The 23939-nt window shown below is 55.2% G+C and overlaps 1 protein-coding gene across 6 annotated transcripts in view; it reads left to right on the top strand.

Moving 5' to 3' along the window:
• The window catches only part of Megf6 (multiple EGF like domains 6), a 104061-nt gene that overhangs the window by 76500 nt on the left and 3622 nt on the right, over positions 1-23939 (top strand). For 5 of the 6 annotated variants that reach the window (XM_031379683.1, XM_031379684.1, XM_031379688.1 and 2 more), the window contains 31 exons: positions 2544-2669; positions 3756-3878; positions 4895-5017; positions 5175-5312; positions 5789-5908; positions 6519-6641; positions 6934-7104; positions 7375-7506; positions 8506-8634; positions 10536-10664; positions 11284-11418; positions 11509-11643; positions 14195-14320; positions 14830-14961; positions 15047-15175; positions 15290-15421; positions 16617-16745; positions 16906-17034; positions 17279-17407; positions 17750-17878; positions 18006-18134; positions 18733-18861; positions 18989-19117; positions 19212-19343; positions 19484-19612; positions 20410-20538; positions 21502-21630; positions 21801-21929; positions 22300-22428; positions 22521-22649; positions 23305-23433. In XM_031379683.1, coding sequence (XP_031235543.1) covers positions 2544-2669; positions 3756-3878; positions 4895-5017; positions 5175-5312; positions 5789-5908; positions 6519-6641; positions 6934-7104; positions 7375-7506; positions 8506-8634; positions 10536-10664; positions 11284-11418; positions 11509-11643; positions 14195-14320; positions 14830-14961; positions 15047-15175; positions 15290-15421; positions 16617-16745; positions 16906-17034; positions 17279-17407; positions 17750-17878; positions 18006-18134; positions 18733-18861; positions 18989-19117; positions 19212-19343; positions 19484-19612; positions 20410-20538; positions 21502-21630; positions 21801-21929; positions 22300-22428; positions 22521-22649; positions 23305-23433 — 4041 coding nt within the window. The remainder of the gene's footprint in view (positions 1-2543; positions 2670-3755; positions 3879-4894; positions 5018-5174; positions 5313-5788; positions 5909-6518; positions 6642-6933; positions 7105-7374; positions 7507-8505; positions 8635-10535; positions 10665-11283; positions 11419-11508; positions 11644-14194; positions 14321-14829; positions 14962-15046; positions 15176-15289; positions 15422-16616; positions 16746-16905; positions 17035-17278; positions 17408-17749; positions 17879-18005; positions 18135-18732; positions 18862-18988; positions 19118-19211; positions 19344-19483; positions 19613-20409; positions 20539-21501; positions 21631-21800; positions 21930-22299; positions 22429-22520; positions 22650-23304; positions 23434-23939) is intronic. The other variant, XM_031379685.1, reaches the window with a different exon arrangement.

The raw sequence follows: 23939 nt of genomic DNA on the forward strand, positions 1-23939 counted from the left end.
GGGCGGGGGCTGGGCCAGAGATGGGGTTGTGGAGGGGAGGGGGTGGGAAGGGGTGGGCGGGGCTTGAGTTGGGCAGGGAGGGGACGGGCATGGGGTTGGGGGCGGAGGTGGTGCAGGAACGCACAGACATTAAGACGCTAATACACAATGTCACCCATCTGTAGTCATTTGTGTCTGATCTGGAAGTGGGCAGAGGCCTAAGTGAGGCCTTGGGAACTAGGGGATGGGGCAGGACCACTGGGTCTTGCACACTTATACACAGATTTCACAGACCTCTGCCTATGGGGTGAAAGGGCATGTTGTGAAGCCAGACCTATCAGGTCCTGTGGCCTAAGATGGCCTGGGGTTCTCAAACCTCCTGCCTATATATCTCCACTACTGTGATTTAAGTGTCTCACCGACCCTGGCTGAGTCAACCCCTGGCTGAGGCATTTACTCCCTGCAGGGAGGCCAGCCCCTGACCTCTGCTCCAAAGGTCACTCACTCAGCCCCTGACCTCTGCTCCGAAGTTCACTCAGCTTTGTTCATGTCGGACCTTGGGTCTGATTTCTAGCACCACAACCAGGTGTGAGCCCCTGGCCTTGGTCTTGGCAGAGGTCCTGAGTATGTGTCCCACAGCTGTGTCTCAGTAACTTGAGGAGCCTGGAGGCACAGACCCTGGCCATTCCTGAAGCTGTGAAGCCTAGCGCAGAGCGGACAAAAATCTGCCTGGCTCAGCTTTCCTGGAATCCACAAAGGATGTGCTGGGTGATGCTGGCCCGGCTCCCTGGTGTGCACAGCTTGGGAGCATCTGGGCGACACAGTCCTAAAGGACTGAGACGGTTCTGAGGGTGTGAAGCTGCCACCCTGGAGTTCCCAGCCTTTGTGCCAGCCGTGGTGGGCTCACATGGCTGCCTTGGAGATGAAGTACCTTTCCCTCCTGGTGGATGGTTCTCCCTGCTGAGATGCTGAGATGTTGAGACATCATGCCCCCCTGTGCCTGCCCAACCCTGCCAGAATGGGCTTCTGGTTTCTATTACGTGTCCCGAGTAGGGACGCCGTTGGTGTGGTGAGCACGAGTAAACAGAGCCCCCAGGAATGTGGGGCCAGCTGAGGCCACATGCATGGGCGCCCAGACAGCCTCAGGAGGGAGGGCCGGTGGCTGAACAGCTGACGCAGGTGAGGTCAGCCAGGCCTGGGGTCAGCATGGCTTACGTCCAGTTTAGGGGTCAGAGCAGAGTTGGGGAAGGGCTCAGGTTGGCAGGCTTACCTCAGTTCTGTGGGAAATTGCTGCGGCTTCTCCCTTGATGCTTATATCAGGAGCCTTGGGTGGCCAGGAGATCAGTCACTGCCTCCCCGTGGCTGGCTTTGCCCCAGAGAAATGGCCTCCTCATGCTCCTCCGGCTGTGCTTCACGTGAGTGAGGAGAGAGCTGTTGTATGAGCAATGTGGGCTTTTAAGCAAGCTTGCTTTGAAGGAAGCCGGCCTTCTCTGATCCCCAAGGCATCTCACGAGGCCCATGCAGCTGTCTGCACCTGGGTCTTGCTTGCAGTGCTGACCCCAATAGTGCCAGACCCCAACTCCTAGACAGTCATTAACCATATTTCCAAGCTAGGCCAGGGACCATGCTGCTTAAAGCTGTCCCCACATCCAGGCAGCATCTTAGGGCTGAGCATCGCCACCCAGAGTGCTTTAGTGATGAGTCGCAGGTTAGCTGACACAGCTCTGGGCACAGGTCCGCAGGCAGACAGCCTTACCTCCCAGGCTGGGGCGGCATTCTTGCGGCTTCATTCTCCAGAGCTTAGGGCTAACTTCCTTTAACCACAAGGCCATTGCCAGAGACTCCATTGTAACCAAATCCATACCAGGAGCTGGCTACCACTGCTGGTGGAAACTCGATGTCCATTCTCCATGCCTAGCCAGGCAGAGCATCTTCCCCTTTGCCACAGGCCAGCTGAGGTTATGAAGGGTCTCATCCATAGAGTGCACAGGCACCTACCAGGCCAGGCCAGGCCCTCTTCCCATGCCCTGCAGCAGAAGTGCAATCAGAAGGGTCAGGGTGCTGCCCTCTGGGACATGGTCTCACTGAGGACCTATGGATACTGGGAAGTCTGGACACTCTGGTAGGGTGCCAGGTGTGGCCTGCCTGGCCTGTGAGGTGAGGTGGCACCCATTTGTAGATGCCACATCTGCCCTTTCGTCCTGGCCTGAGGACTAAGATGGTAGGGTATGCCTCCTAGTCTGCTGTCAGGGAGTGAGCCAGCTACTTCTCAGCAGCCGTCTGGTGTTACGTGTTTTGTGCTGAGAGGTGCTGGGCTTCCATCAAGGTAGGATGATGTCTTGTTTCCAGTCCCTAAGCAGGCTGGGTTTAGAGGATTCAGAGAGAGAGATCCACTGTACTGTGGACCCTGTAGGCAACCGGGGAAGTAAAGTCAGGCTTGCTGGGAACTGAGAGAGGGAGGCTGGTGAGGGTTCATGTGGGAATCCATCATCATGGGTCCTGCCAGTGTGGGAATGAGGATCTGCCTTCTTGGCCTGATCTAAGTAAGCTCTTCATGTCCTCAGCCATCAGCTCCTGCACTCTGGGAAATGGTGGCTGCCAGCATCAGTGTGTGCAGCTCACTGTGACACAACACCGCTGCCAGTGCCGGCCCCAGTACCAGCTGCAGGAGGATGGCAGGCGCTGTGTCCGTAAGTATTGTGTAGCTGGGAGGCTGAGGGGTCCAGGATTCAGGGAAGAAGCTGATGTGAAGATACTTGTTGGTAGGAGGGAGGTGAGGGGTGCTGGGGGCCTGAGCTGTGGGCATGGTAAGTGCTCCTGGGTTGCAGATCCTCCGAGCAGGAAGTTCAGGATGCAGAGAGTACTCTGGGGTGGAGGAGCCAGCCAGGCCAGCATGCTCAGGGACTTTGGGCTGCTTGCCTAGGAGAAAGCCTTTGCTAAAGGAGTGTGTGGTGCAGGACTAGAGTCCCTCTCCCAGGTGTGGAAATGGGACAGAGCAGGCTCTGAGACTCCCCAGCACAGAAGGACTTGAGTGACAATATGAGGGGCTAAGGCCAGCCATGTGGGTAGAATGGTATGGGAGTTTCAGGACTGGGAGATCACAGAATTAGGGGGACACAGGGCTGAATAGGTTACAGAGCTGGGGCTGTTAGGAGTTCAAGGAGTCACAGGAGTTTAAAGGTTACGGGATGGAGGGGATCACAGAGCTGGAGCCACGGGGATGGAGGGGATCACAGAGCTGGAGCCATGTGGCTTGGGGTACAAAGGTGAGAGTTTCACAGAGTTGAGGGGGTGCACAGGCCTTGGGGTAGAGGGATTATAGGGTTGGCTGATCACATGGGATTCTTGGGTCAGAGGACGAGGGATCACATGGTTTGGGGCTCCTTGCCCCAGTGTCTGTTTCAATACCATATCTCAAAGGGAGAGCTCTGGGAGGAGCAGGCCAGGCTCACAGTCAGAGCTGACCTGGGCTGGCTGCCTCCTTGCTGGAAGGCTGCCTTCTGGCTAGGCCTTGCTTCCTAACATGGTGCACATTCTATAGGAGCCATGACACTTGAAAGTCGTGGGTTTGGTGGGGTGCTGGCTCTATTCAGGCAGAGCCTTAGGAGGCCTGACCTTGGCTATGGAGACTTATTGGGGGAACTCAGAACTGCCTACAGTTGGGGGACCATGGCACAGGCTGGGGCAGAGAGAGATTCCTGCATTGGAGGGGGATTGAGTCTGTCAGAGTCTCCTTCCCCATCTCTTTTCTCTGCCTCTATCCCTCTGGTATTCAGGGAGAAGTCCATGTGCAGACGGCAATGGTGGCTGTATGCATATATGCCAGGAACTCCGGGGCTTTGCCCACTGTGGCTGCCACCCAGGTTACCAGCTTGCTGCAGACCGAAAAGCCTGTGAAGGTGGGATGCTCTGTCTAGCTCAACATCCCTGAGGCACCTGGTGGATGGGTCTAGTCTCCTCTCCCTGACAGTGGGTGGGAGGGAGGCACCCCAAGGAGCCATCTACAACCCACCCATGTTTCTGCAGGAGAAGGGAGGGAACTCGGACTTCTGCTTTAAACATACTTTCTATATTGTCCACTAGCACCTAGTCCTTAGGGCCCAGGAGAAGTAAGCAAGGGGGAGGGAGAAGGGACATCTATACACCCCAGAAAGTGTCCCAGCGAGTCAATGCTGGGCTTTCTCGGGACACATGGTGTTAATTGCATCATTGACTGTAGTTGGGTAGAATTTATTCCTTCATCCTGCTGGCTGCTATCATACAGCTGGACCGAGTATGCACCTAGCTGTATCCGTAGCTGTGTGCTGTCCTGACCTCTCTGTAGAGAGGGTCTGAGATGAGCAGCCTTAGGGATTCTGCCCTTTGCCCAGTGACTTCAGGGTGACTGTGATGTTCCTGGGGCTACCTCCCAAGTGTCACGCCTGATAACCAGGTGCCCAAAGGGTAGGGAAAGTGAATAGCCACACGCCCATCTCCCATCTGCACTAGGAAGTTATTACTGGTACAACAGAAAAGACCCTCTTGGGCTGGAGGGATGGCTCAGTGGTTAAGAGCACTGACTGCTCTTCCAGAGGTCCTGAGTTCAATTCCCAGTAACCACTTGGTGGCTTAGAACCATCTGTAATGGGATCTGATGCCCTCTTCTGGTGTGTCTGAAGACAGCAACAGTGTACTCACATACATTTAAAAAACAAACAAACAGAGAAGAAGACCCCCTCTAGGCTCATTATGAACCACAACTTGGGTCCCCTCTGTCACCTGTCTGTCAAGTTATGCCTGGCAGATATTGGGGTAGCATGGTCTACACTATGCTGTCTAAGCTAGGAAGCTGCTAATGTGCCCTGGGATATCAGCCACCACTATTTTCCCACTTTTGGGAGCCCCATAACTTCCCTTCCCTGTCTCTCCCTTGCAGATGTGGACGACTGTGCCTTGGGGCTGGCCCAGTGTGCTCATGGCTGTCTTAACACTCAAGGGTCCTTTAAGTGTGTGTGCCACGCAGGCTATGAGCTGGGTGCCGATGGCCGTCAGTGTTACCGTGAGTCAGCAGCGAGCAGTGGACTGAGGGTGCTTGGGGCACTAATGTGACTCCCCAAGATCCTAGAGTCAGTTTCAGTTGGGCAGCCCTGGGTGTGGGTCCCCAGGGGGTGCTGAGGGAGCACGGACCCTTCATCCCAGCTGGCATATCCTCACAGGGATCGAGATGGAGATTGTGAACAGCTGCGAGGCTAGCAATGGCGGCTGCTCACACGGCTGTAGTCACACTAGCACAGGGCCCCTGTGCACCTGCCCTCATGGTTACGAGTTGGATGAAGACCAGAAGACCTGCATCGGTGCGAGCAGGTTCCTTCCAGGCTGCCCTGCCCCTCCATGCCCAGGACTCGCTGATACAGCAAGTCTTGGACTTGTTTGGTGCCATGACTTGGAAGTCTCTCTCTGCTTGTTGCTCTTGACTGCCTGAGCTCAGCAGGAGCTGCAGGAGAGCTGACAAGAGCCAGCATGGCAACCCAGAAGGATTCTGGGTGCTTGGGTTGGCATGGTGGGGAAGGGAAGGGGGAGGAGGGTGGGGAGGGAGACGGGGAGGGAGACGGGGAGGGGGAGAGGTGCCCATGGAACTGTTCCTTTCAGGTGTCTGTGGTTCTGTGGCTGTATGCATGATTGTATGTAGTGTGCAAGTGATTATGTACAGGCTCACATGTGGTCAAGTAGGTTTGTGTATAGACATGTACACAGGATGCACCTAAGTTGTTGCCTCGAGATTGTAGGAGGGCATCTGTGGTACCAGTAGGCTCCTGTGTGTGTCCCACAGACATTGACGACTGTGCCAACTCTCCGTGCTGCCAGCAGGTGTGTGCCAACACCCCTGGTGGGTATGAGTGCAGCTGCTTTGCCGGCTACCGGCTCAACACAGACGGCTGTGGTTGTGAGGGTGAGTGCATGCCATGTGGTAGCAGCTGGGTGGTTAGGGGTCAGCCTTGGCCCTCCTGAGGTGGACATGGGGTCCACCAGCCTCCTGCTCTGCTTGTGGACATCGATTAAGTGCCTGCTGTATGCTCAGGCACACCCACCCTGACCACATGTAAACTTGCTTATGATCTGACGTACTACACACACAAGCTGTACATATAGCTAGCCAGTCTCGCACAGAGCCAGGAGCATATACTTGTATATAATCGTATACTTTAATCACATGCACCGTTGCCCCTTCCTCCTTCCCTCCTCCCCTCCTTCCCTCCTTCCCTCCTTCCCTCCTTCCCTCCTTCCCTCCTTCCCTCCAGCCTGTAGGCACTGGTTCCCCTCACAGAGCTGGGGCATGCTCCCACCTCTACCTTAAATGACTCTCCTGGCAGATGTCCACTGTCCCTTCATTCTCGAGGGGAAAGACTTGTGGACAGTCACTGTGGCTGGGGTGGGGTGGGGTAGGGTGGTAGTAGTGTTACCAGCTGCTTAGAGGGATGAGTACTAGACTTTGTCATTTGGGTACAGCCAGGGCAGGAAGAGTCCTCCAGCACAAGGCCAGCAGCCCTGTTTGTCTGCAGATGTCGATGAGTGTGTGTCTGGTCACAGCGGCTGTGAGCACCACTGCTCTAATCTGGCTGGCTCCTTCCAGTGTTCCTGTGAGGCTGGTTACCGGTTGGACGAGGACCGCAGGGGCTGCACGCGTGAGCCTCCCCTCCCTTAGGCACCCCTATCTTCTGGGTGTTTGTTCCCAGTAGCCCACATTGTCTCGCAATCTAGCTGGCTTACCATCTTCTGGGCCCCATGTGGTCCTGTCTCCTGCTATAGGGGTGGGGCCTGCAGGCTAGTCGGGTAAGTGATTGGCTAGGGCACAGTGTTACTGTGGTCTTGGGCATCCCGTTTCTCTATAACAAGGCAAGAGAAGAGCTGCAGCCTATGGCAGTGTTGTGAGTCAGTGGGCGGCAAAGGCTGAGAGGCCTGTGTGTCCTTCCCCAGCCCTAGAAGAGTCTGTGGTGGACCTGGATGGCCAGCTGCCCTTTGTGCGGCCCCTGCCCCACATTGCGGTACTGAGGGACGAGCTGCCACAACTCTTCCAAGATGACTATGGGGCTGAGGAGGAGGCAGCGGCGGAGTTGCGAGGAGAACACACGCTCACAGAGAAGTTCGGTGAGGCATGAGCCTGCCCTTGGCTTCTCCCCTTGGGGATGGCAGTTCCTGGGCTAGGCTGCCCTATGATGTTGAGGGCTCCCAGAAGGGCCTACCCCTTACAGTGTGTAAGCTCATCTGGGGCTCAACTGGCCCCTGGCCCCTAGGGCGGGGATCCTGTATCTCACCTTGGAACTTAGAGGCTGGGGAGACCCCTTGCTCTCTCTTCTTTGCCCAAGGGCCTGAGGCCAGGGATCTAGTTCAGAAGTCCCTCTCCCTGTCTTCCCACAGTCTGCTTGGATCACTCCTTTGGCCATGACTGCAGCCTAACCTGCGATGACTGCAGGAATGGAGGAACCTGCTTCCCGGGCCTGGATGGCTGTGACTGCCCAGAGGGCTGGACCGGGATCATCTGCAATGAGAGTGAGGCTGCTGGTGGGGTCTAGGCAGAGTCTGTGAACCCCAAGAGCTGTGAGCGTCTATTCTGTTTCCCCCTGCCTAGTTCTGGGGAGAAGAATCTGAGTATGTCCACCCACCCCTCTGTCCATCCATCTGTCCACCTACCCATCTGTCTATCCATCTACCAACCTGCCCTTTTACCTACCCACCCACCTACCCATCTATCCATCTACACACCTATCCATCCATCCATCCATCCATCTCTACACCCATGTACCCATCCGTCCATTTGTCTACCCACTCACCTTTCTGTCTGTCTGTCTGACTGTCTACTCACCCACCCATCCATCCACCTATACACGCATGTACCCATCCATCCATCCTTCTCTACACCCATGTACCTATCCATCCCATTAATCCCATCCATTCGCCATCTTATCGCTCTGTCCCTCCCTTTGATAAGTGTCTGCTGACTTACCCAATCCCCCACCCCTTGTACTAGACATGGTGCTAGAGTGTGGAGCACTCTGGGAACCAGCAGGCTAGACTGCATGATGCTTCCAGCCAGTCTGATCTAATGACAAATCAACACATAGCTAAGACTATTTGAGGTGTCTGTGGAGGAGAGCCACTAGGTGGGCTTCTCTCATATAGGTAGTGGGGACTCTGAAACCATCTGATGGGAGCAGAGCCTTGCCTAGGACTACAAACAAATTCGTAGCTGAAGAACTCTGGAAATGGATCTGTCCAGATCCTTCCTTATCCCTCCCAAGACCACCAGGCCCTTCCGCCTGCGAGGATCACCTGAAATAGGTCATCTGATTAAAAGGGTCCTTGTGTGTGTTACATGTCATGATGTAGCCATTGATTAGTGACGTCTACCCTGAGTGTGGTCGGGGCCTAGAGGCACAGAGAGCATCATTTCCTGTTCCAGGCTGTTGTTTAAAATGGTTGCCTTTAATGCCAAGAAAACCTGAGTTCTGCTGGTTGGTAATCCTGGTGTCTCCCTGTCGTCCTTTGTAGCTTGTCCTCCAGACACTTTTGGGAAGAACTGTAGCTCTCCCTGCATCTGTCAGAATGGTGGGACCTGCGATCCAGTGTCAGGAGCCTGCCGCTGTCCCCCAGGTGTCAGTGGAGCCCACTGTGAGGATGGTGTGTGTAACCCCCTGGGAACTCTAAAGAAAGGGAGGCAATACAGAGCAAGATTCCTATTCTTGCTCTGGGGCTTTAGGCTGTCCCTGGGAGGGAACAAAGAGTTTTAGTGAGGTGTGATGCCATTGCATGGGACTTTTACATACAGAAGGCTGAGGTTCAACTCCATTGGTGGAGGCATGTTTGGAATGGATTCTCTGGGAAGGTGGTGAGCCCCCAGGACCTGGGAGCATCCAAGCAGATCTGGGTGATGGCCAGCTGGGATTTGTAGAAGGAATTCTGTCTGTGATGGTGGCTTTGTGGGATAATGTTTAGCTGTAGCTTCAATTACAGTTCACGGGAATAAACTCAGGGGGAATGGCTTTATCTTTGGGTGCCCAGGACTTTATTCAACCATTTTAACTGCTCCTGTTAGATCAGTGGTTCTCAACCTTCCTAATGGTGCAGCCATAGAATTATTTCCATTGCTACTTCATAACTGCAGTTTGCTACTGTTGTGAATCATAATCTGATATGCCAATGACCTGAGGCGACCCCTGTGAAAGGGTTGTTTCGTTAGACCTCCAAAGGGCTCATAACCCACAGGATGAGAACAACTGCATTTGAGTGAGAGGATACAGTTTACAGAACCCAGCTGTCTTAGTTAGGGTTTTACTGCTGTGAACAGACACCATGAACAAGGCAGCTCTTATAAGGACAACATTTAATTGGGGCTGGCTTACAGGTTTAGAGGTGCAGTCCATTATCATCAAGGTGGGAGCATGGCAGCCTCCAGGCAGGCATGGTGTAGGAGGAGCTCAGAGTTCTACATCTTCATCTGAAGGCTGCTGGGAGAATACTGGCTTCCAGGCAGCTAAGAGGAGGGTCTTAAAGCCCACAACCACAGTGACACACCTACTCCAACGGGGCCATACCTTCTAATAGTGCTACCCCCTGGGCCAAGTGTATTCAAACCATAACACCAGCCCATAGGTCCCAGGGTAGTTTGAGGACAATCGGGTGGCCAGGCAGCTACATGGTGTTTTGCGCTCCCCCCGCCCCCTTACTGTCTCTGTTGTCCATCTCTCATAATCTGCTGCAAACACATGGAAGAACCACAGGTATGGCAGGCTCCAGGTGGCCTCAGGGACATTTGGCAAGTATAGGATCTGAATTTACTTCACTTCCCAGAGACTTTTCTTCTGCAGTCCTGGAGGAGGGCCACCAGATGCCCCAGCAAGTGAAATATAATCCGTATAGTGAGCTGAAGAGGGCCTCTGGGAAGAGACAGGCAGATTTTGGGGGTGAAGACTTCATGGGAACCTTATGTTTGTTTCTCAGACTCTGGGTGTCTCTTACTTTGGGGGTGCACTCTCCCTGTGTCTTCCTGTGACCATATCAGCTCACATCTCTTCACTGCCTTCCTCTTTCTGTCTCAAGGCTGTTATTGTATTTGGGGAGTCCCTTGGGCAGGGTGGGTGCTCTTTTCTCAAGAGCCTGGACATTGGGACCTGGCAGCTTTTGAGGATTCAACTATCCATATCCCTGTCAGTAGGAACAAGGGGCAAGGCAGAGCCGAGAGACAAGGGCAGCCTTAGCCCTGAGGCCTCCCAGGCTTGGTTGTGGCCTGGTGAGGCCTTACAACCTTCCCTCTGGGGTGGAGAGGTTGAGCTCAGCATTCTGTGTTGGTGAGAGGTCAGGATACTTAAGAGTTTTACATGCTGGTGAGTGTGCACAATGCTGCTAGCTCTGAGGGATTGGCCAGCCCAACCAACATGCCTCATCAGGAGGTTCAGCTTGTGCCAGTTGAGCATGGCCACTCCTGGCTCCTGTCCTAGGCCTAGGCCTCTAAATGTATCTTCATCTGAGGACCAGGTATATGTGGGCCAACTTTTCAATTCTCACTAAACTCTTCCCCACAGGTTGCCCCAAGGGCTTCTACGGCAAACACTGTCGTAAGAAGTGCCACTGTGCTAACCGGGGCCGGTGCCACCGCCTCTATGGGGCCTGCCTCTGTGACCCAGGGCTTTATGGCCGTTTCTGCCACCTTGGTGAGTTCTACTACATCTGCCTATATGAAAGGGGCATCTATCTGCTTTGTGTCTCACACTGTGCTGGGAGCACCGTGGTAGCCTCTGTGGATGGTTTGGCGTACAGCTACATATCAACTGGAGTCCTGTCATGTGGGCCTTCAGGTGTACTGACCCTAGACTGGTGTGGCTCCTAGCTCTCATCTGGTAGTGCAGGCAAGCAAGACAAGACTTCCCAGGGAGTTTCTGGGACACTGATCTTGGCTTGTGGAACAAAACCAACTTCCCAGCCCCTGGCAGAGTCCCCGTCTCTGAGTACACGGACTCTCAGGGAAGGAAGGGAACGGTGGACTGGCAGAAAAAGAGAGGGGAGGTGGTAATGTTTGATATCTGTGAAAGAACTTCGTGAGAGGAGGAAGTCAGGGTCGTCCTAGCCGGAAAGTGGTATGACCGAGGGATAGCCTATCAGCCGTGCAGCCCCTGGTTCAGAGCACTAGTTCTCCAGGCCACGTGCTAGGATTCCCAGAGTGTTCCAGAAGGGGACTCAGCTACAGGGGCATACCAATCTCATCCCTGATGATTCGGGCTGACTGGGGTGAGTGTGGTAGCTGACAGGCTCCTTATGGCTCTGCGTCTGCAGCCTGCCCTCCCTGGGCCTTCGGGCCGGGCTGTTCTGAGGACTGCCTTTGTGAGAAGTCACACACAAGATCTTGTAACCCGAAGGATGGTAGCTGCTCCTGCAAGGCCGGCTTTCAGGGAGAGCACTGCCTGGCGGGTGAGTCTCTGGAGGAGAGGGAGGTCGGTCTCAAAGCCATTGAGAGCCTCACTTCCACCTCTCAATTCTGTCTTGCCTCTCACTCTGCAGAGTGCGAGCCAGGTTTCTTCGGACCAGGCTGCAGACACCGTTGCACCTGCCAGCCAGGTGTAGCCTGTGACCCTGTGAGTGGCCAGTGTCGGACGCAGTGTCCTCCTGGCTACCAGGGGGAGGACTGTGGCCAAGGTGAGTGACTCTCCCCTGGGGGTTCCAGCGACTGGGGCTCCTTGTACTAGGGAGCTGCAACAGTGCACGGCTGGAAGCTGCCGATCCAGCACCTGCGCCTGCGTGTAAATGGCCCCTTTACGGTCAGCTCAGTGGTAGTGTGTGGTTCCTAGACTCATAGAGACATTCAAAGGAACTCATCCTCCTGCCTGGTTCAGGGTCAGCACCTTTGTCCATGCCTCGCCTCACTGAAGCTCTTGGGAAAGCTCTGTGCTGGAGTCAGGGGCAAGATGGATGAGAAGGGAGCCAGAGGTGGGCAGTGGGAGGAGGAACAGGGTGGCTGATGGGGTGGGGGGAATGCTTCAAAGAGTCCTACTCTGCTTGTGGGCCTGCAGCCTGGGGTGTAGGAGTGAGCACAGAGCCACCAGGATCTTAGTTATTTGGCAGGTAGAAGAATGGTCCTCCAGACCGGAGGGGTACATAGGAGACCTGAGGCAGGGTTGGGAGCAGGTGGCTTGGTAAATCACATCCTGATTGGTTGGCAGCCCAGCATATATGGGGCTGAGAGCTGGCCCTAGAGGACCAGGAGGGGAGGATAAAGGGCTGTGGCCTACACCGGCAGGGGACTTGTGACTGGGTACTGTGGACTGTGACCCTCAAAGTGAGGATCTAAGGCTGTGCAACTTGTGGGATGGCAGGCTGGACACTCAGATGTTCAGCTGAATGCTTCTTGACCAGGATATAGCTATGTAGCCACAGGGAGGAGGCAAAAGCCCTTGGGGTTTGCACTGGGGTCAGTACAGCTGCTGCCAACAGGCCAGGGAGGGGTGAGTCCCTCTTGGCATATAGCAACTGCTGTCTATACTCATTGGAAGGGGGCTTCAGGGGCTGGTGACCAGTTTAGGGTGAGCAAGGCTAGAGAGGGATGCAGGAGCCACCAGCTATCTCCTCCTTCTCCTCTTTCTTCTCTGTAGGGGAAAAAGGCAGAGAAGTCCCCAGCACCACCAGCCAGGGTCATAGGTCAGCTTGGCAGAATCCCATCTGTGGGATGAGGCCTAGTGAAGACTCTCAGGTCTTCTTGGCACAAGAGAGACTAACTCAGTCTAGAATCTCCAGACCTGACCTGCTCTCAGGACTCTGGTCTCAGGCTTGTTTACCAGCTCTGAATGCCCTTATTCGTATAAGCATCTGGGTAGTGGACAGGAGTGAGCCTCCTAAGAGAGCCACCCAGAACATGCACACATGCATGCATGCATGTACACACACATGCACACATGCACGCATACACACACGCACGCACACTTGTAGCTTGCCTTCCCCCCAAGCCTCTTTACCTTCCTTTTCCAGATTCCCCACCACATCTCAGGCCTAGTGTTCAGAGGAGCCTACTCCCTACCAGTCCTGGGGCCTGCCCCTCTACCCTAAACCCCCTTTTCCTCTCTTTACTTTATTGAAGTCTCCAGTGCCCCAAGAACAGACCACAGGAAATGGCATGCATACTTTTTAAAGAAATGGCTCCTCATGTTATTAGGTCTGGAAAGTATTACTGCTCTGCATACAAGTCCTTGCTCATTTGGTGGGGAGTACTCCTGAGGCCTTGAGGGGCCAGCAGTGTTGAGTTCTTTCCCTGGCCTGTGTGGTGGGCATGTTTGCCATTTGTGTGTGTATGTATGCATGCTTGTGTGTATATGTATGCATGCATGTGTGTGTGTGTGTGTGTGTGTGTGTATGTGTGGTACGCTCAGGCACCTAAAGCATGCACACATGTTGTGCCCGATCCCCAGTGATGGCTGCTTGACTGCCGGACCTCTGCATCAGGCAGAGGAATGAATTCCAGCAAAGGGTAGAGTGGACGGGGACTAAGCAGGTAGGATGTCTTCATGCTTCCTAAGTTCCTCCCCCAGCCTCATGCTTTCTTCTCACCAAGCCCTGAGAGTATGGCCCTTGTAGGGAGCACAGAGGTGTTTTACCAAATGAGGCTTTCCGGTACCCGGGGCCGTTGCAGGTACCAGGGAGTGGCCGTATGCATTCTTGAGGCCCTGTCTTTGACCATTCCTATCCAGGAAACCCTGATTCCTGTTCTGCTGTATTCCTTGGTGTGACTTGAGTTTCACAGTGTGGGGCCCCAGACATCTGGCGGTCCTTCTTTGTATGAACCTGTTACCACCTCCTACCCTACCTCTAATCTTGCCAGCAATGACTACAGCTCTGGGGCTGAGGAGCTGGGTATGAAGGGGAGGGGACCAGACTGGCACATCTTGGTTGACTTGGCTAGAGGTGGTCCTCTGGGAGGACCACCCAAGGACAGGAGTGGTCTCCTGCTCCTGGGAGCTCTCCAGGGTCCTGGATGATCTTAGGTTCTGCTGGACAGGCTGCCTGGTCCTCCAGCTGCCCTGCCTCTGCGTCTCCCTGCCTATGGTCCAGACTGGCCTCTCCCAACTCCCCCCCCTGCCCCATCCACACCATGTTTCTATCCTCATAATCTGTTTGGGTCTTCCTGGGGCTGTAGAGAAAGCTCCCAGTCTTGGCAACTATGTACAGAGTGCCTGAAGCCACCTGCTCTCCCCTACAGAGTGCCCAGCGGGAACATTTGGTGTGAACTGCTCAGGTTCCTGCTCCTGTGTGGGGGCCCCCTGTCACCGAGTCACAGGGGAGTGTCTGTGCCCACCAGGGAAGACTGGGGAGGACTGTGGAGCTGGTGAGTGACAGCTGTATGCCCGGGCAGCCCCAGCCCTGGGCTGTGTTTGAAAATACCATCCTGGACCATATTTAGGGACTCCTGATCCCAGATCTTGGCTGCTCAGGAACCCCACCATAGACCATTTAGGACCTCAGCCCTGACCCTGACGGGTTGGGTTCCATTCTAGAACAAGCTGGGATATGGGGGTTGTCTGCAGCTGCTCAGCAGAGCCCTGGCTTTGCACTGTGCCCTCCCGGACCATCAGCTCCCTGCCTTGAGTCGTTGTCTCTCTAGCAGACTCTTTATTTTGCTGTTGAGCTATCCCTGAGGTTGGGGTTACTTATTTATAGGTGGGTGCCCTGCAGCCCTGGGGTTCCGAAACCTGACTCTCCTGGGCAGTCTTTTATGGCAACAGTAGTCTGTTTCCGGTGGTGGCAGGAGGGATCTTCAGTGCTGTGTCAGGCACACACTAGTGTGCCAGCTAGGGCACTAGGAAAAGGATAACTAACCCTGGGTGTGGGCTCTAGATTGTCCCGAGGGCCACTGGGGGCTTGGCTGTCAAGAGATCTGCCCTGCATGTGAGCACGGTGCCAGCTGCGACCCTGAGACTGGAACCTGCCTGTGTCTCTCTGGCTTTGTTGGCAGCCGCTGCCAGGATGGTGAGTGTACCTCATGTTTAACGTCAGCCTGCGGCCCTGTGTGGGCACGCCAGGCTGCCATGCTCACTCTCTTTACCACCAACAGCTTGCCCAGCAGGCTGGTTTGGGGCTGGCTGCCAGATGAGGTGTGCTTGTGCCAATGATGGGCATTGTCACCCGGCCACAGGACGCTGTAGCTGTGCCCCTGGGTGGACTGGCCTCAGCTGCCAGAGAGGTATGTGGATCCTTTGACTACCCTTTGTCCACTGGTCCCAGCCTTGCCCCTGTTCCATGATGCCCCATGTTCTGATGTGGCTGTGCAGCTCACTCACACAGGGTTCTGTTGCAGCCTGTGACAGTGGACACTGGGGGCCTGACTGCGTCCATCCTTGCAACTGCAGTGCAGGCCATGGGAGCTGTGATGCCGTCAGTGGCCTCTGCCTGTGTGAGGCTGGCTATGAAGGTCCCCGGTGTGAGCAGTGTGAGTACCAGCCTGGCACTTGGACCTCCTCTTTCAGTGTGCACATTGGCACACACATACATATAACCACACACACACAAGCACACTTGCTTATTCACATGCACATACCTGAGTGTCCTGGTGCACACCTATCATGAATGTGCATATACTGTCTCCCACCAGTCAGTGGGACTTAAGGCTCACCTGGAGTAGAAGATTGGGAGCCAGGGAGGTCCTGTGAATTCATTTTGAAAGTGATAGTCTTTTCTCTATTCTGGCTAGCTCCCAAATAAATGAGACAGAGCCTGTAAGATTTATTTGATAAGCTTTATGGCACAAGAACCGGACAGTCATTGATCTATTTTAATCCCCTAAGTTAATCTGGCTACCTTCCAGCCAAAATCCCCGAGATGCTTGCATTTTAGTATTGATATGGCTCTTTCTGCTCCAAGTGTTTTTCCAGGATGTCTTCTTAACCTACTCCTCATGATGAATCCCCCCTCTATCTCCCTCTCTCTCCCCTCCTCATGATGAGTCCCCCCTCTCTCTCCCTCCCTCTCCCCTCCTCATGATGAATCCCCCCTCTATCTATCTCCCTCTCTCTCTCCTCCTTCCCTCTCCCTTTCTCTCCCCTCCTTCCCTCTCCCCCTCTCTCCCCCCCTCCTTCCCTCTCTCCCTCCCTCTCTCCCTCCCTCCCTCCCAATGCTATAATCAGAAGTCCAGCCCTATTCTCTCTTCTGTCCAGCCATTCCCTGATTAGCTTTTATTGTCAAATAGAATAAATAGGGAGCAATGTTTACACAAACCTGAAGATACTTAGAGTAAGCATTACAGTACCACGTCCGGATTGCATTAAAATATAGAGGTGGAGAGACCAGCATTTGAATGATACAAGTGCACAAAACATTCTGCCAGCCTATACCATCCCAGCCTGGGACAAGAGGAAGGAGTTCTTTAGGCCCCTGTATTCTTCCAAGACTTGTGGATGGGCTGTGAGTGGGTCAGGGTAGCTGGCCTTAGAAACATGTGAGATAGTACATGGGTCCTGAAGACAAGGTCTGGGACTCTTACCACCCTTCTGGGGAAAGGGTAGAGGGAGTGTACGGTAAGGTTAGGTATCCCCACTGTTGGGAGGGGAGGGGAGGGGCTTCTTTGTCAGGGGCTCTGGCCAGACTTGGTGTCCTAGTCTGACACAGGACTGGCCTTTGTGTCTCAGGGTGTCGCCAAGGGTACTTTGGACCTGGCTGTGAGCAGAAGTGCAGGTGTGAGCATGGGGCCACCTGTGACCATGTCAGTGGGGCCTGTACCTGCCCAGCCGGCTGGAGGGGAAGCTTCTGCGAGCATGGTAAGCTGAGTGCAGGCTGGGCCCTGAGTGCAGGCTGGGTCCTGAGTGCAGGCTGGGCCCTGAGTGCAGGCTGGGCCCTGAGTGCAGGCTGGGCCCTGAGTGCAGGCTGGGCAGGGAGCTCTGGCTCTGGCCCTCTTGTGATTGCTGCCTCTATCTGTAGCCTGTCCTGCTGGCTTCTTTGGGTTAGACTGTGGCAGTGCCTGCAACTGCTCCGCCGGGGCCCCCTGTGATGCTGTCACTGGCTCGTGCATCTGCCCAGCTGGCCGCTGGGGCTCACACTGTGCCCAGAGTATGTAAGGGGCCCTATCCTGGGTACTGTGGGGAATATGTGTCCTTCTTGTGGGGGAACATCCCTGAGGCCCCTTGATGACATCCAACTAGGACACAGCTTTGTCCATGAGGTCCCACGTGTCCATCTCTCTTATGGCTGCTCTGCTGAGGGGTGGCTCTGACACCCTGGAAGATCTACCTAGTCCCCTGGTTCTTCCTGCAGCACCCTGGCTATGTTCCTGATGGCTCCTCTCCCATTGCAGCTTGCCCACCTCTCACCTTCGGGCTTAACTGCAGTCAGATTTGTACCTGTTTCAATGGGGCCTCCTGTGACCCTGTCCATGGGCAGTGCCACTGTGCTCCTGGATGGATGGGACCCACCTGCCTGCAGGGTAAGTCTTGCGTAGGAGTTCAGGGTCCAGTCCTGGGTAATGGCCTCTCAGTGGGTCCATAGAGGGACGTGTGCATGGGATGGGAGAGTGGGACAGTACTCATCTGTCAGCATGGCCTTTCAGGGAAGTTGGAAAGGAGCTTGACTGTGGCCTTTAGTGTCATGACCCTAAAGCTATGTTGGTGGGTTCAGGACAGAACCGGGCTTTAGCATCATAGGACCAGCCTGGTAAGGTTCCAACTGGAAAGTCAGGTTGGGCTCTGGGGATGTATGGAAACTTACGGAACTCCAAAGGTCTCTGCTGGCCAGATGCTGAGGCTTGCTTCTGCTTTCTGGGCCTCAGCCTGCCCCGCTGGCCTGTATGGCAAGAACTGCCAGCTTTCCTGTCTGTGCCGAAATGGAGGGAGCTGTGAGCCTATCTTGGGCCAGTGCACGTGCCCAGAGGGCTGGACTGGCTTGGCCTGCGAGAATGGTGAGCTCTCTGGCCCAGGTGGTAGACACCCTTCAGGCCAGGAGGATGGGCTGTCGAGGGGGTGGTGTCTCCTGGGCAAAGCCCAGCCCAGGAAGTTAGACCCTCATCCCTACGCCTACTTTTGCAGAATGCCTTCCTGGACACTATGGGGCTGGTTGTCGGCTCAACTGCACTTGCCTTAATGGGGGCATATGTGACCCGCTTACCGGCCACTGCCGCTGCCCAGCTGGCTGGACTGGGGACCAGTGTCAGAGCTGTAAGTGGGGTCTGGGAAGCTGGGAGGTTCTGCCAAGGGTGACCCGATGTTACTCCATGCTGAAGATATGGGCTAGGGTGGGTTCTCATTAAAGTGGCTCGCAGTTAAATGGGGTCAGGGCCTTCCTGCTGAACCTAAGAGGCTAGCCTGATTGGTTGGTTTACATCTGTTTTGGAGAGGGCATTCAGAGAGAAAGCCGTGATCTCTGGATTTGGACTCTGTACTGCCCAACGCTCCATGATTGCAAGATGCTGCCCAGGCTGTGGCTTTTCTGCCCATGGTTCTTGTTCTCCCTCCGGGCCTCAGCATCTGGACAAGCAGACACTAGGGTGGATACTTACCTGTCCGACCTCTCTGAGTCTTCCCCTTTCTGCTTCTCCTTCTGCATAGCCACTGCCATGTGCAGACCCAGCCTAGAGAACCCCTTGCTCAGACCCAAGCCTGGGGCCACTGATGCTGGGAAGCCAAATTGGGAGGCCTCAGGGATGTCCAGTGACTTCATATCTTCTGGTGCCAGCCACTCCTTCTCCCTCAGTTTCCATGGGCAGAGGCCCTGGAGCTGTAATTTCCAGCCTTCTGTCTGTCTCTCACTCTATAGCCTGCGTCAATGGCATGTTTGGGGTTCACTGTGAAGAACACTGTGCCTGCCGGAAAGGTGCCACCTGCCACCATGTCACGGGGGCCTGCCTCTGTCCCCCAGGATGGAGGGGCTCGCACTGTGAACAGGGTGAGCAGAGATGACAGTTCATGGACCATTGGGAGGGAGCTGGGAGGGGCCTGGTGCTGCACAGGCACCTCAGGGCTCCCTGCTGCCCCGTTCCCAGAAAGCTTACCTCATTCTGCACTTCCCACAGCCTGTCCACGTGGCTGGTTTGGAGAGGCCTGTGCTCAGCATTGCCGCTGCCCACCCAGTGCCCCCTGCCACCATGTTACTGGGGAGTGCCACTGTCCACGAGGCTTCACTGGGTCTGGCTGTGAGCAGGGTAGGTGCTCCCCCAACACCTGCTTTGTGGAGAGAGACAACTGGGGAATTCCCAAGGGTTAGGCCAGGTCTGACCCTAGCCCACCTATACCTAGCCTGCCAGCCTGGCACCTTTGGAAAGGACTGTGAGCACCTGTGCCAATGTCCTGGTGAGACCTGGGCCTGCCACCCTGCTTCAGGGGCCTGTGTATGTGCTGCTGGTTACCATGGCACCGACTGTCAGCAACGTAAGTCGGGGATCTGGGGTTCTGTCTGCCATTCTGGTATACAAGGTGAAGGGGGCAACTCTCAAGGTTGCCATGTACAGGGGTGCTGCATGTTAGAATCCACCTCCAGGTTGTGTAGCAGACTCTCTCTCTCCCTGCAGGATGCCCATCTGGGCGCTATGGGCCAGGCTGTGAACACATTTGTAAGTGTCTCAATGGTGGGACCTGTGACCCAGCCACGGGAGTCTGCTACTGCCCTGCTGGGTTCCTTGGGGCCGACTGCAGCCTTGGTGAGGACCCAGTTTGCAGGGCTGGCTGGGTAGTATATTGCTGACTATCTGGGGAAGGGGGCAGGGCCCTGCTGGCCAGTCTATAGGAGGACAGCCCCCTGCCCACCTGCTTCCCTGATTCTTTTTTTTTTTTTTAAAAAAATATTTATTTATTTTATATATGTGAGTACACCGTAGCTGTACAGATAGTTGTGAGCCTTCATGTGGTTGCTCGCTCAGTCCCAAAGATTTTTTATTATTTTAAATAAGTACACTGTAGCTGTCTTCAGATGCACCAGAAGAGGGCATCAGATCTCATTACCGGTGGTTGTGAGCCACCATGTGGTTGCTGGGATTTGAACTTAGAGCAGTCGGTGCTCTTACCCTCTGAGCCATCTCTCCAGCCCGACTTCCCTGATTCTTGAGTCCCCTGTTGCTCATCTAATCTAGAGTGGCACTGAAGATGGTGTGAGGGCACTGGTGTGACCCCAGAGGACCCCGGCTTCTGGCCAGCTCTGTCCCAGATAACTGAGTACAATCCTATGGCCAAGTGTCCTGCCCAGGAAAGGAACTTTCTCCTGGGTCACATGGGGACTTTCCTATTTGGAATCCAGGCAGAGCTGGGGTGTTGTGGCATTGTATCTCAGTAGAGATGGCCCGGGGCCCAGCTTCCAGTAGAGCCTATTCATGGGGGGAGATGGAGGATGCTGGGAATTGGTGGCTTGACCCTGTCTCTACTGTCCTGTCACTGGGACTGGTACAGCCTAGGACAGGTGTGGCCAAGGCAGAAGTAACTACTCACCTGCCCCTCTCCACAGCCTGTCCACAGGGTCGCTTCGGCCCCAGCTGTGCCCATGTGTGTGCGTGCGGGCAAGGGGCAGCATGTGACCCCATGTCGGGGACTTGCATCTGTCCTCCTGGGAAGACGGGGGCCCACTGTGAGCAAGGTGAGTGTCTGCTGGGGGCTGAGCATGTGTGCAGCTCACTGATGTGTCACTGAGCTATGGAGCAAGCTGCTGAAGTGAATTCATCATGGGAGGGGGTGTGCCCATTCCCCAGGGGCACATTCACACTGGCAGCCACTGTGAATTCCCCAGAAACCTTGGGGCTGAGAAGTCTCTTACCACGTGGACCGCCTGCCCTGTTGGCAAACCAGCCATCCCATACCAACTCGGGCCCCTCCCACTCAGGACTCTTGAGAGTTGGGTTCATTCAGTGTCCTGCCTGTTCATCTCTCAGTGGAACCCAGTGGAACCCCTCCTGAGCCTGGTAGCATTTGTGTCCCGATGTCTTCTCAGAAGGGTATTTCCTGGTCCTTTTCTCCAGACCCAGGGACTCCAGGAGACACAAGCTGGAATAGTGACACATGGGTACACCAGGGGACAGTGGTCCTGACCCACGCTCATGTCAGTGTGCCCGGTCCCAAGGGCACACTCGCAGCTCCTCCCTTAGTCCTCACAAAGGCTGTTCTCAGAATTCTTGTTCTCAGCCTAGGACTGGTGTAGTCAAATATTAGAAGTCCAAGGCCAGGTTGTAGCCAGGATGGCGCCTGGTCCTGCCTCACTCAGAGGAAAGACAGCAGTATGTAAGGTGGTCAGCAGGCCATGCCTGATCTTGGGTCTCCAAGGCACAAGGAAGTGATTGGAAGCCCCCTGACTCCCCGCTGGTTGTGCAGGGGCTTACTTGCAGTCCCCTGAAGACAGCGGTCCCTGTTGTCTTAGAGTGACCCTCAGATCAGACCTGATGCTGGCTGCCCAGAATTCTGAAGGGTCCTGTGAGGGAGAGAAAAGCCAGCACTAGGCAGCTCAGGAAGCATTTGTCGAATGAATGTCAGTCTGTGTGGGGACATGTCCTGAAAACACATCCAACCCTGGCCAGAGTTCTCAGTTGTGCCTGCCGTCTGCCCCTAGGCTGTCCCCAGGACCGGTTTGGCAAGGGCTGTGAACTCAAGTGTGCCTGCAGGAATGGGGGCCTGTGTCATGCTGCCAACGGCAGCTGTTCCTGCCCCCTGGGCTGGATGGGGACACACTGTGAGCACGGTGAGTGTATGAGGCGGCTAGACTAAAACGTCCACCTGGATAGTGAACAGGGAGGGCCTTGCTCTGGGCCCTGAGAGGGAGGCGGAGTTTGGGGGCCTGGGAGGGCTGTGTAGGGACGGTGAGTCGGGCAGCCCCTAAAAATCCATTTGTCCCGTCCCGTCCCTTCCCAGCCTGCCCAGCTGGGCGCTATGGTGCTGCCTGCCTCCTGGAGTGTTCCTGTCAGAACAATAGCAGCTGTGAACCCACCACGGGTGCTTGCCTCTGTGGCCCTGGCTTCTATGGTCAAGCTTGTGAATACTGTGAGTGGGGTTGTCCCCTTCCCTGGTGTATGCCATCTAGGCTGGTCCTGGCTCATGAGAACAGTGGCCATCTCAGGCATTACTCATGGAGAGAGATGGAATGACCAGGCTCTGAGACTGGAAGTGCCTGCTTAGGGTCACACAGGACAGGTGGAGGTGGGCTCCCCTGCTAGCTCCCTCTGATGCTTCTACCTTGCCATGTGAGCCGTGGCTGGCATGCTGAAGCATATAGGAACTGGGAGGGAAGGAGGCTAGGTGAGACACACAGGACAGGGCCTCTCTCAGCTCTTGGATTTGGTCCTTTGCCCACTCTGGGAAAACGAGGGGTTTCTGCAGCCTTTGACTCGGCCTAACCTGGATCCTTCTCCAGCCTGCCCCGCCGGCTTCCATGGATCTGGTTGCCAGAGAGTTTGTGAGTGTCAACAGGGCGCTCCCTGTGACCCTGTCAGTGGCCAGTGCCTCTGCCCTGCTGGCTTCCATGGCCAGTTTTGCGAGAGGGGTGAGTGTTCCTGGCCCCCTCCCAACCCTGGTCCCCTTTCCTGTCTTAGTTAATTTGGGGGAAGGGAACCCTGAACTCATTGCCTCCATCAGGGTGCAAGCCAGGCTTTTTTGGAGCTGGCTGCCTGCAGCAGTGTAACTGCCACACGGGTGTGCCCTGTGATCCCATCAGCGGACTCTGCGTTTGCCCACCAGGGCGTACAGGAGCCACATGTGACCTAGGTGAGTGTGGAGTCCTTCCCAGGACGGGACACAGGGTAGGGCTACACTAATAGCAAATAACAATTGTGTGGGTTGGCTGCCTGCATGGCAGGCCTTGGACTAGGCACTGTGTCCTCCTGTGATCTCTGCTTCACCTTGTAACCTCTGAGGGCTGTGGCAGTGGCCAGGAGATGATATACCAAACATTGACATCCATGGGAGCTGCCAAGGCTAGGGTCCTGCTCTGTGGTAGCCTTAGAGTCTTGGGACTCTGTCTGGGTATCATGAGAATGGCTCTAGTGAGGTAGAAATATGTCCCTGACTTAATCGTGGGCATGACCTTTTCAAACCAGCCTGCCTGAGGATGAGGGCTCTCCTGCTGAGCTGTAAAAGTGATCTAGTGACTTTTGGATCCATCTAGCCCTGGGGACAGTAGCTGTGGCTACTGCCTCACCAGCCCAGGCACCAGGCAGGGATGTGTGCGGGCGGGGCTTCTTCACTTAGGAGCTCGAGGTTATAGAATGCAGGTATTCTGGAAGTGCATAGGAACTGTTATCCTTTTCAGGGGAAACTGAGGCCCATGGTCTTCTCCACTCCCTCCACCTGAGCTTTCTACCCAGGTCCAGGCAGATGTGATGGTGTTCATGATTCTCTCTCCCACTCCCTGCCTCTACAGATTGCAGAAGGGGCCGCTTTGGGCCGGGCTGTGCCCTGCGCTGTGATTGTGGGGGTGGGGCTGACTGCGACCCAATCAGTGGGCAGTGCCACTGTGTGGACAGCTACACTGGACCCACTTGCCGGGAAGGTGAGTCAGGTCCCCAGGGAAGGAATTGGAGACTCCCATCTCTGGCCAGGAATCTACCCCTTGCCCTAAGACCAAGTGGTGGTGCCAGACCAGTCAGTGAGAAACTTGGCCATCCCCTCCTGGCACCCAGAGTCCATACGACTCCTGGTGGTGATGAGTAGGCCTCAAGCCACTTCCCATGGCAGGAACAGGTTGCATTGCCAGCCTAGAGCACCAACTCCTTCCCCAGACTTATCCTGCAGATTACAGTGTGAGTTCACAGATCCATATGCAGACAGGGATGGGCGATTCAGTATGGGGGGGGGGTGTATATATGTCTGGCCACGTATCTGTGAGCAGTGATGTATGTTAGCCAGTATATGCAAACACACCAGTGTGTTGTGAGCTACTGAATGTGCACATGTGCCAGCACATCAGAGCAGTGATACAAGCATGTGAGGTCAACTGTGCATGCACACTGTGTGTGTGTATGCTCCAGATATGTGTCCTGCTGGTGTGTGCAATCC

Source organism: Mastomys coucha, unplaced genomic scaffold (assembly GCF_008632895.1).
Source record: "Mastomys coucha isolate ucsf_1 unplaced genomic scaffold, UCSF_Mcou_1 pScaffold18, whole genome shotgun sequence".
NCBI lineage: Eukaryota > Metazoa > Chordata > Mammalia > Rodentia > Muridae > Mastomys > Mastomys coucha.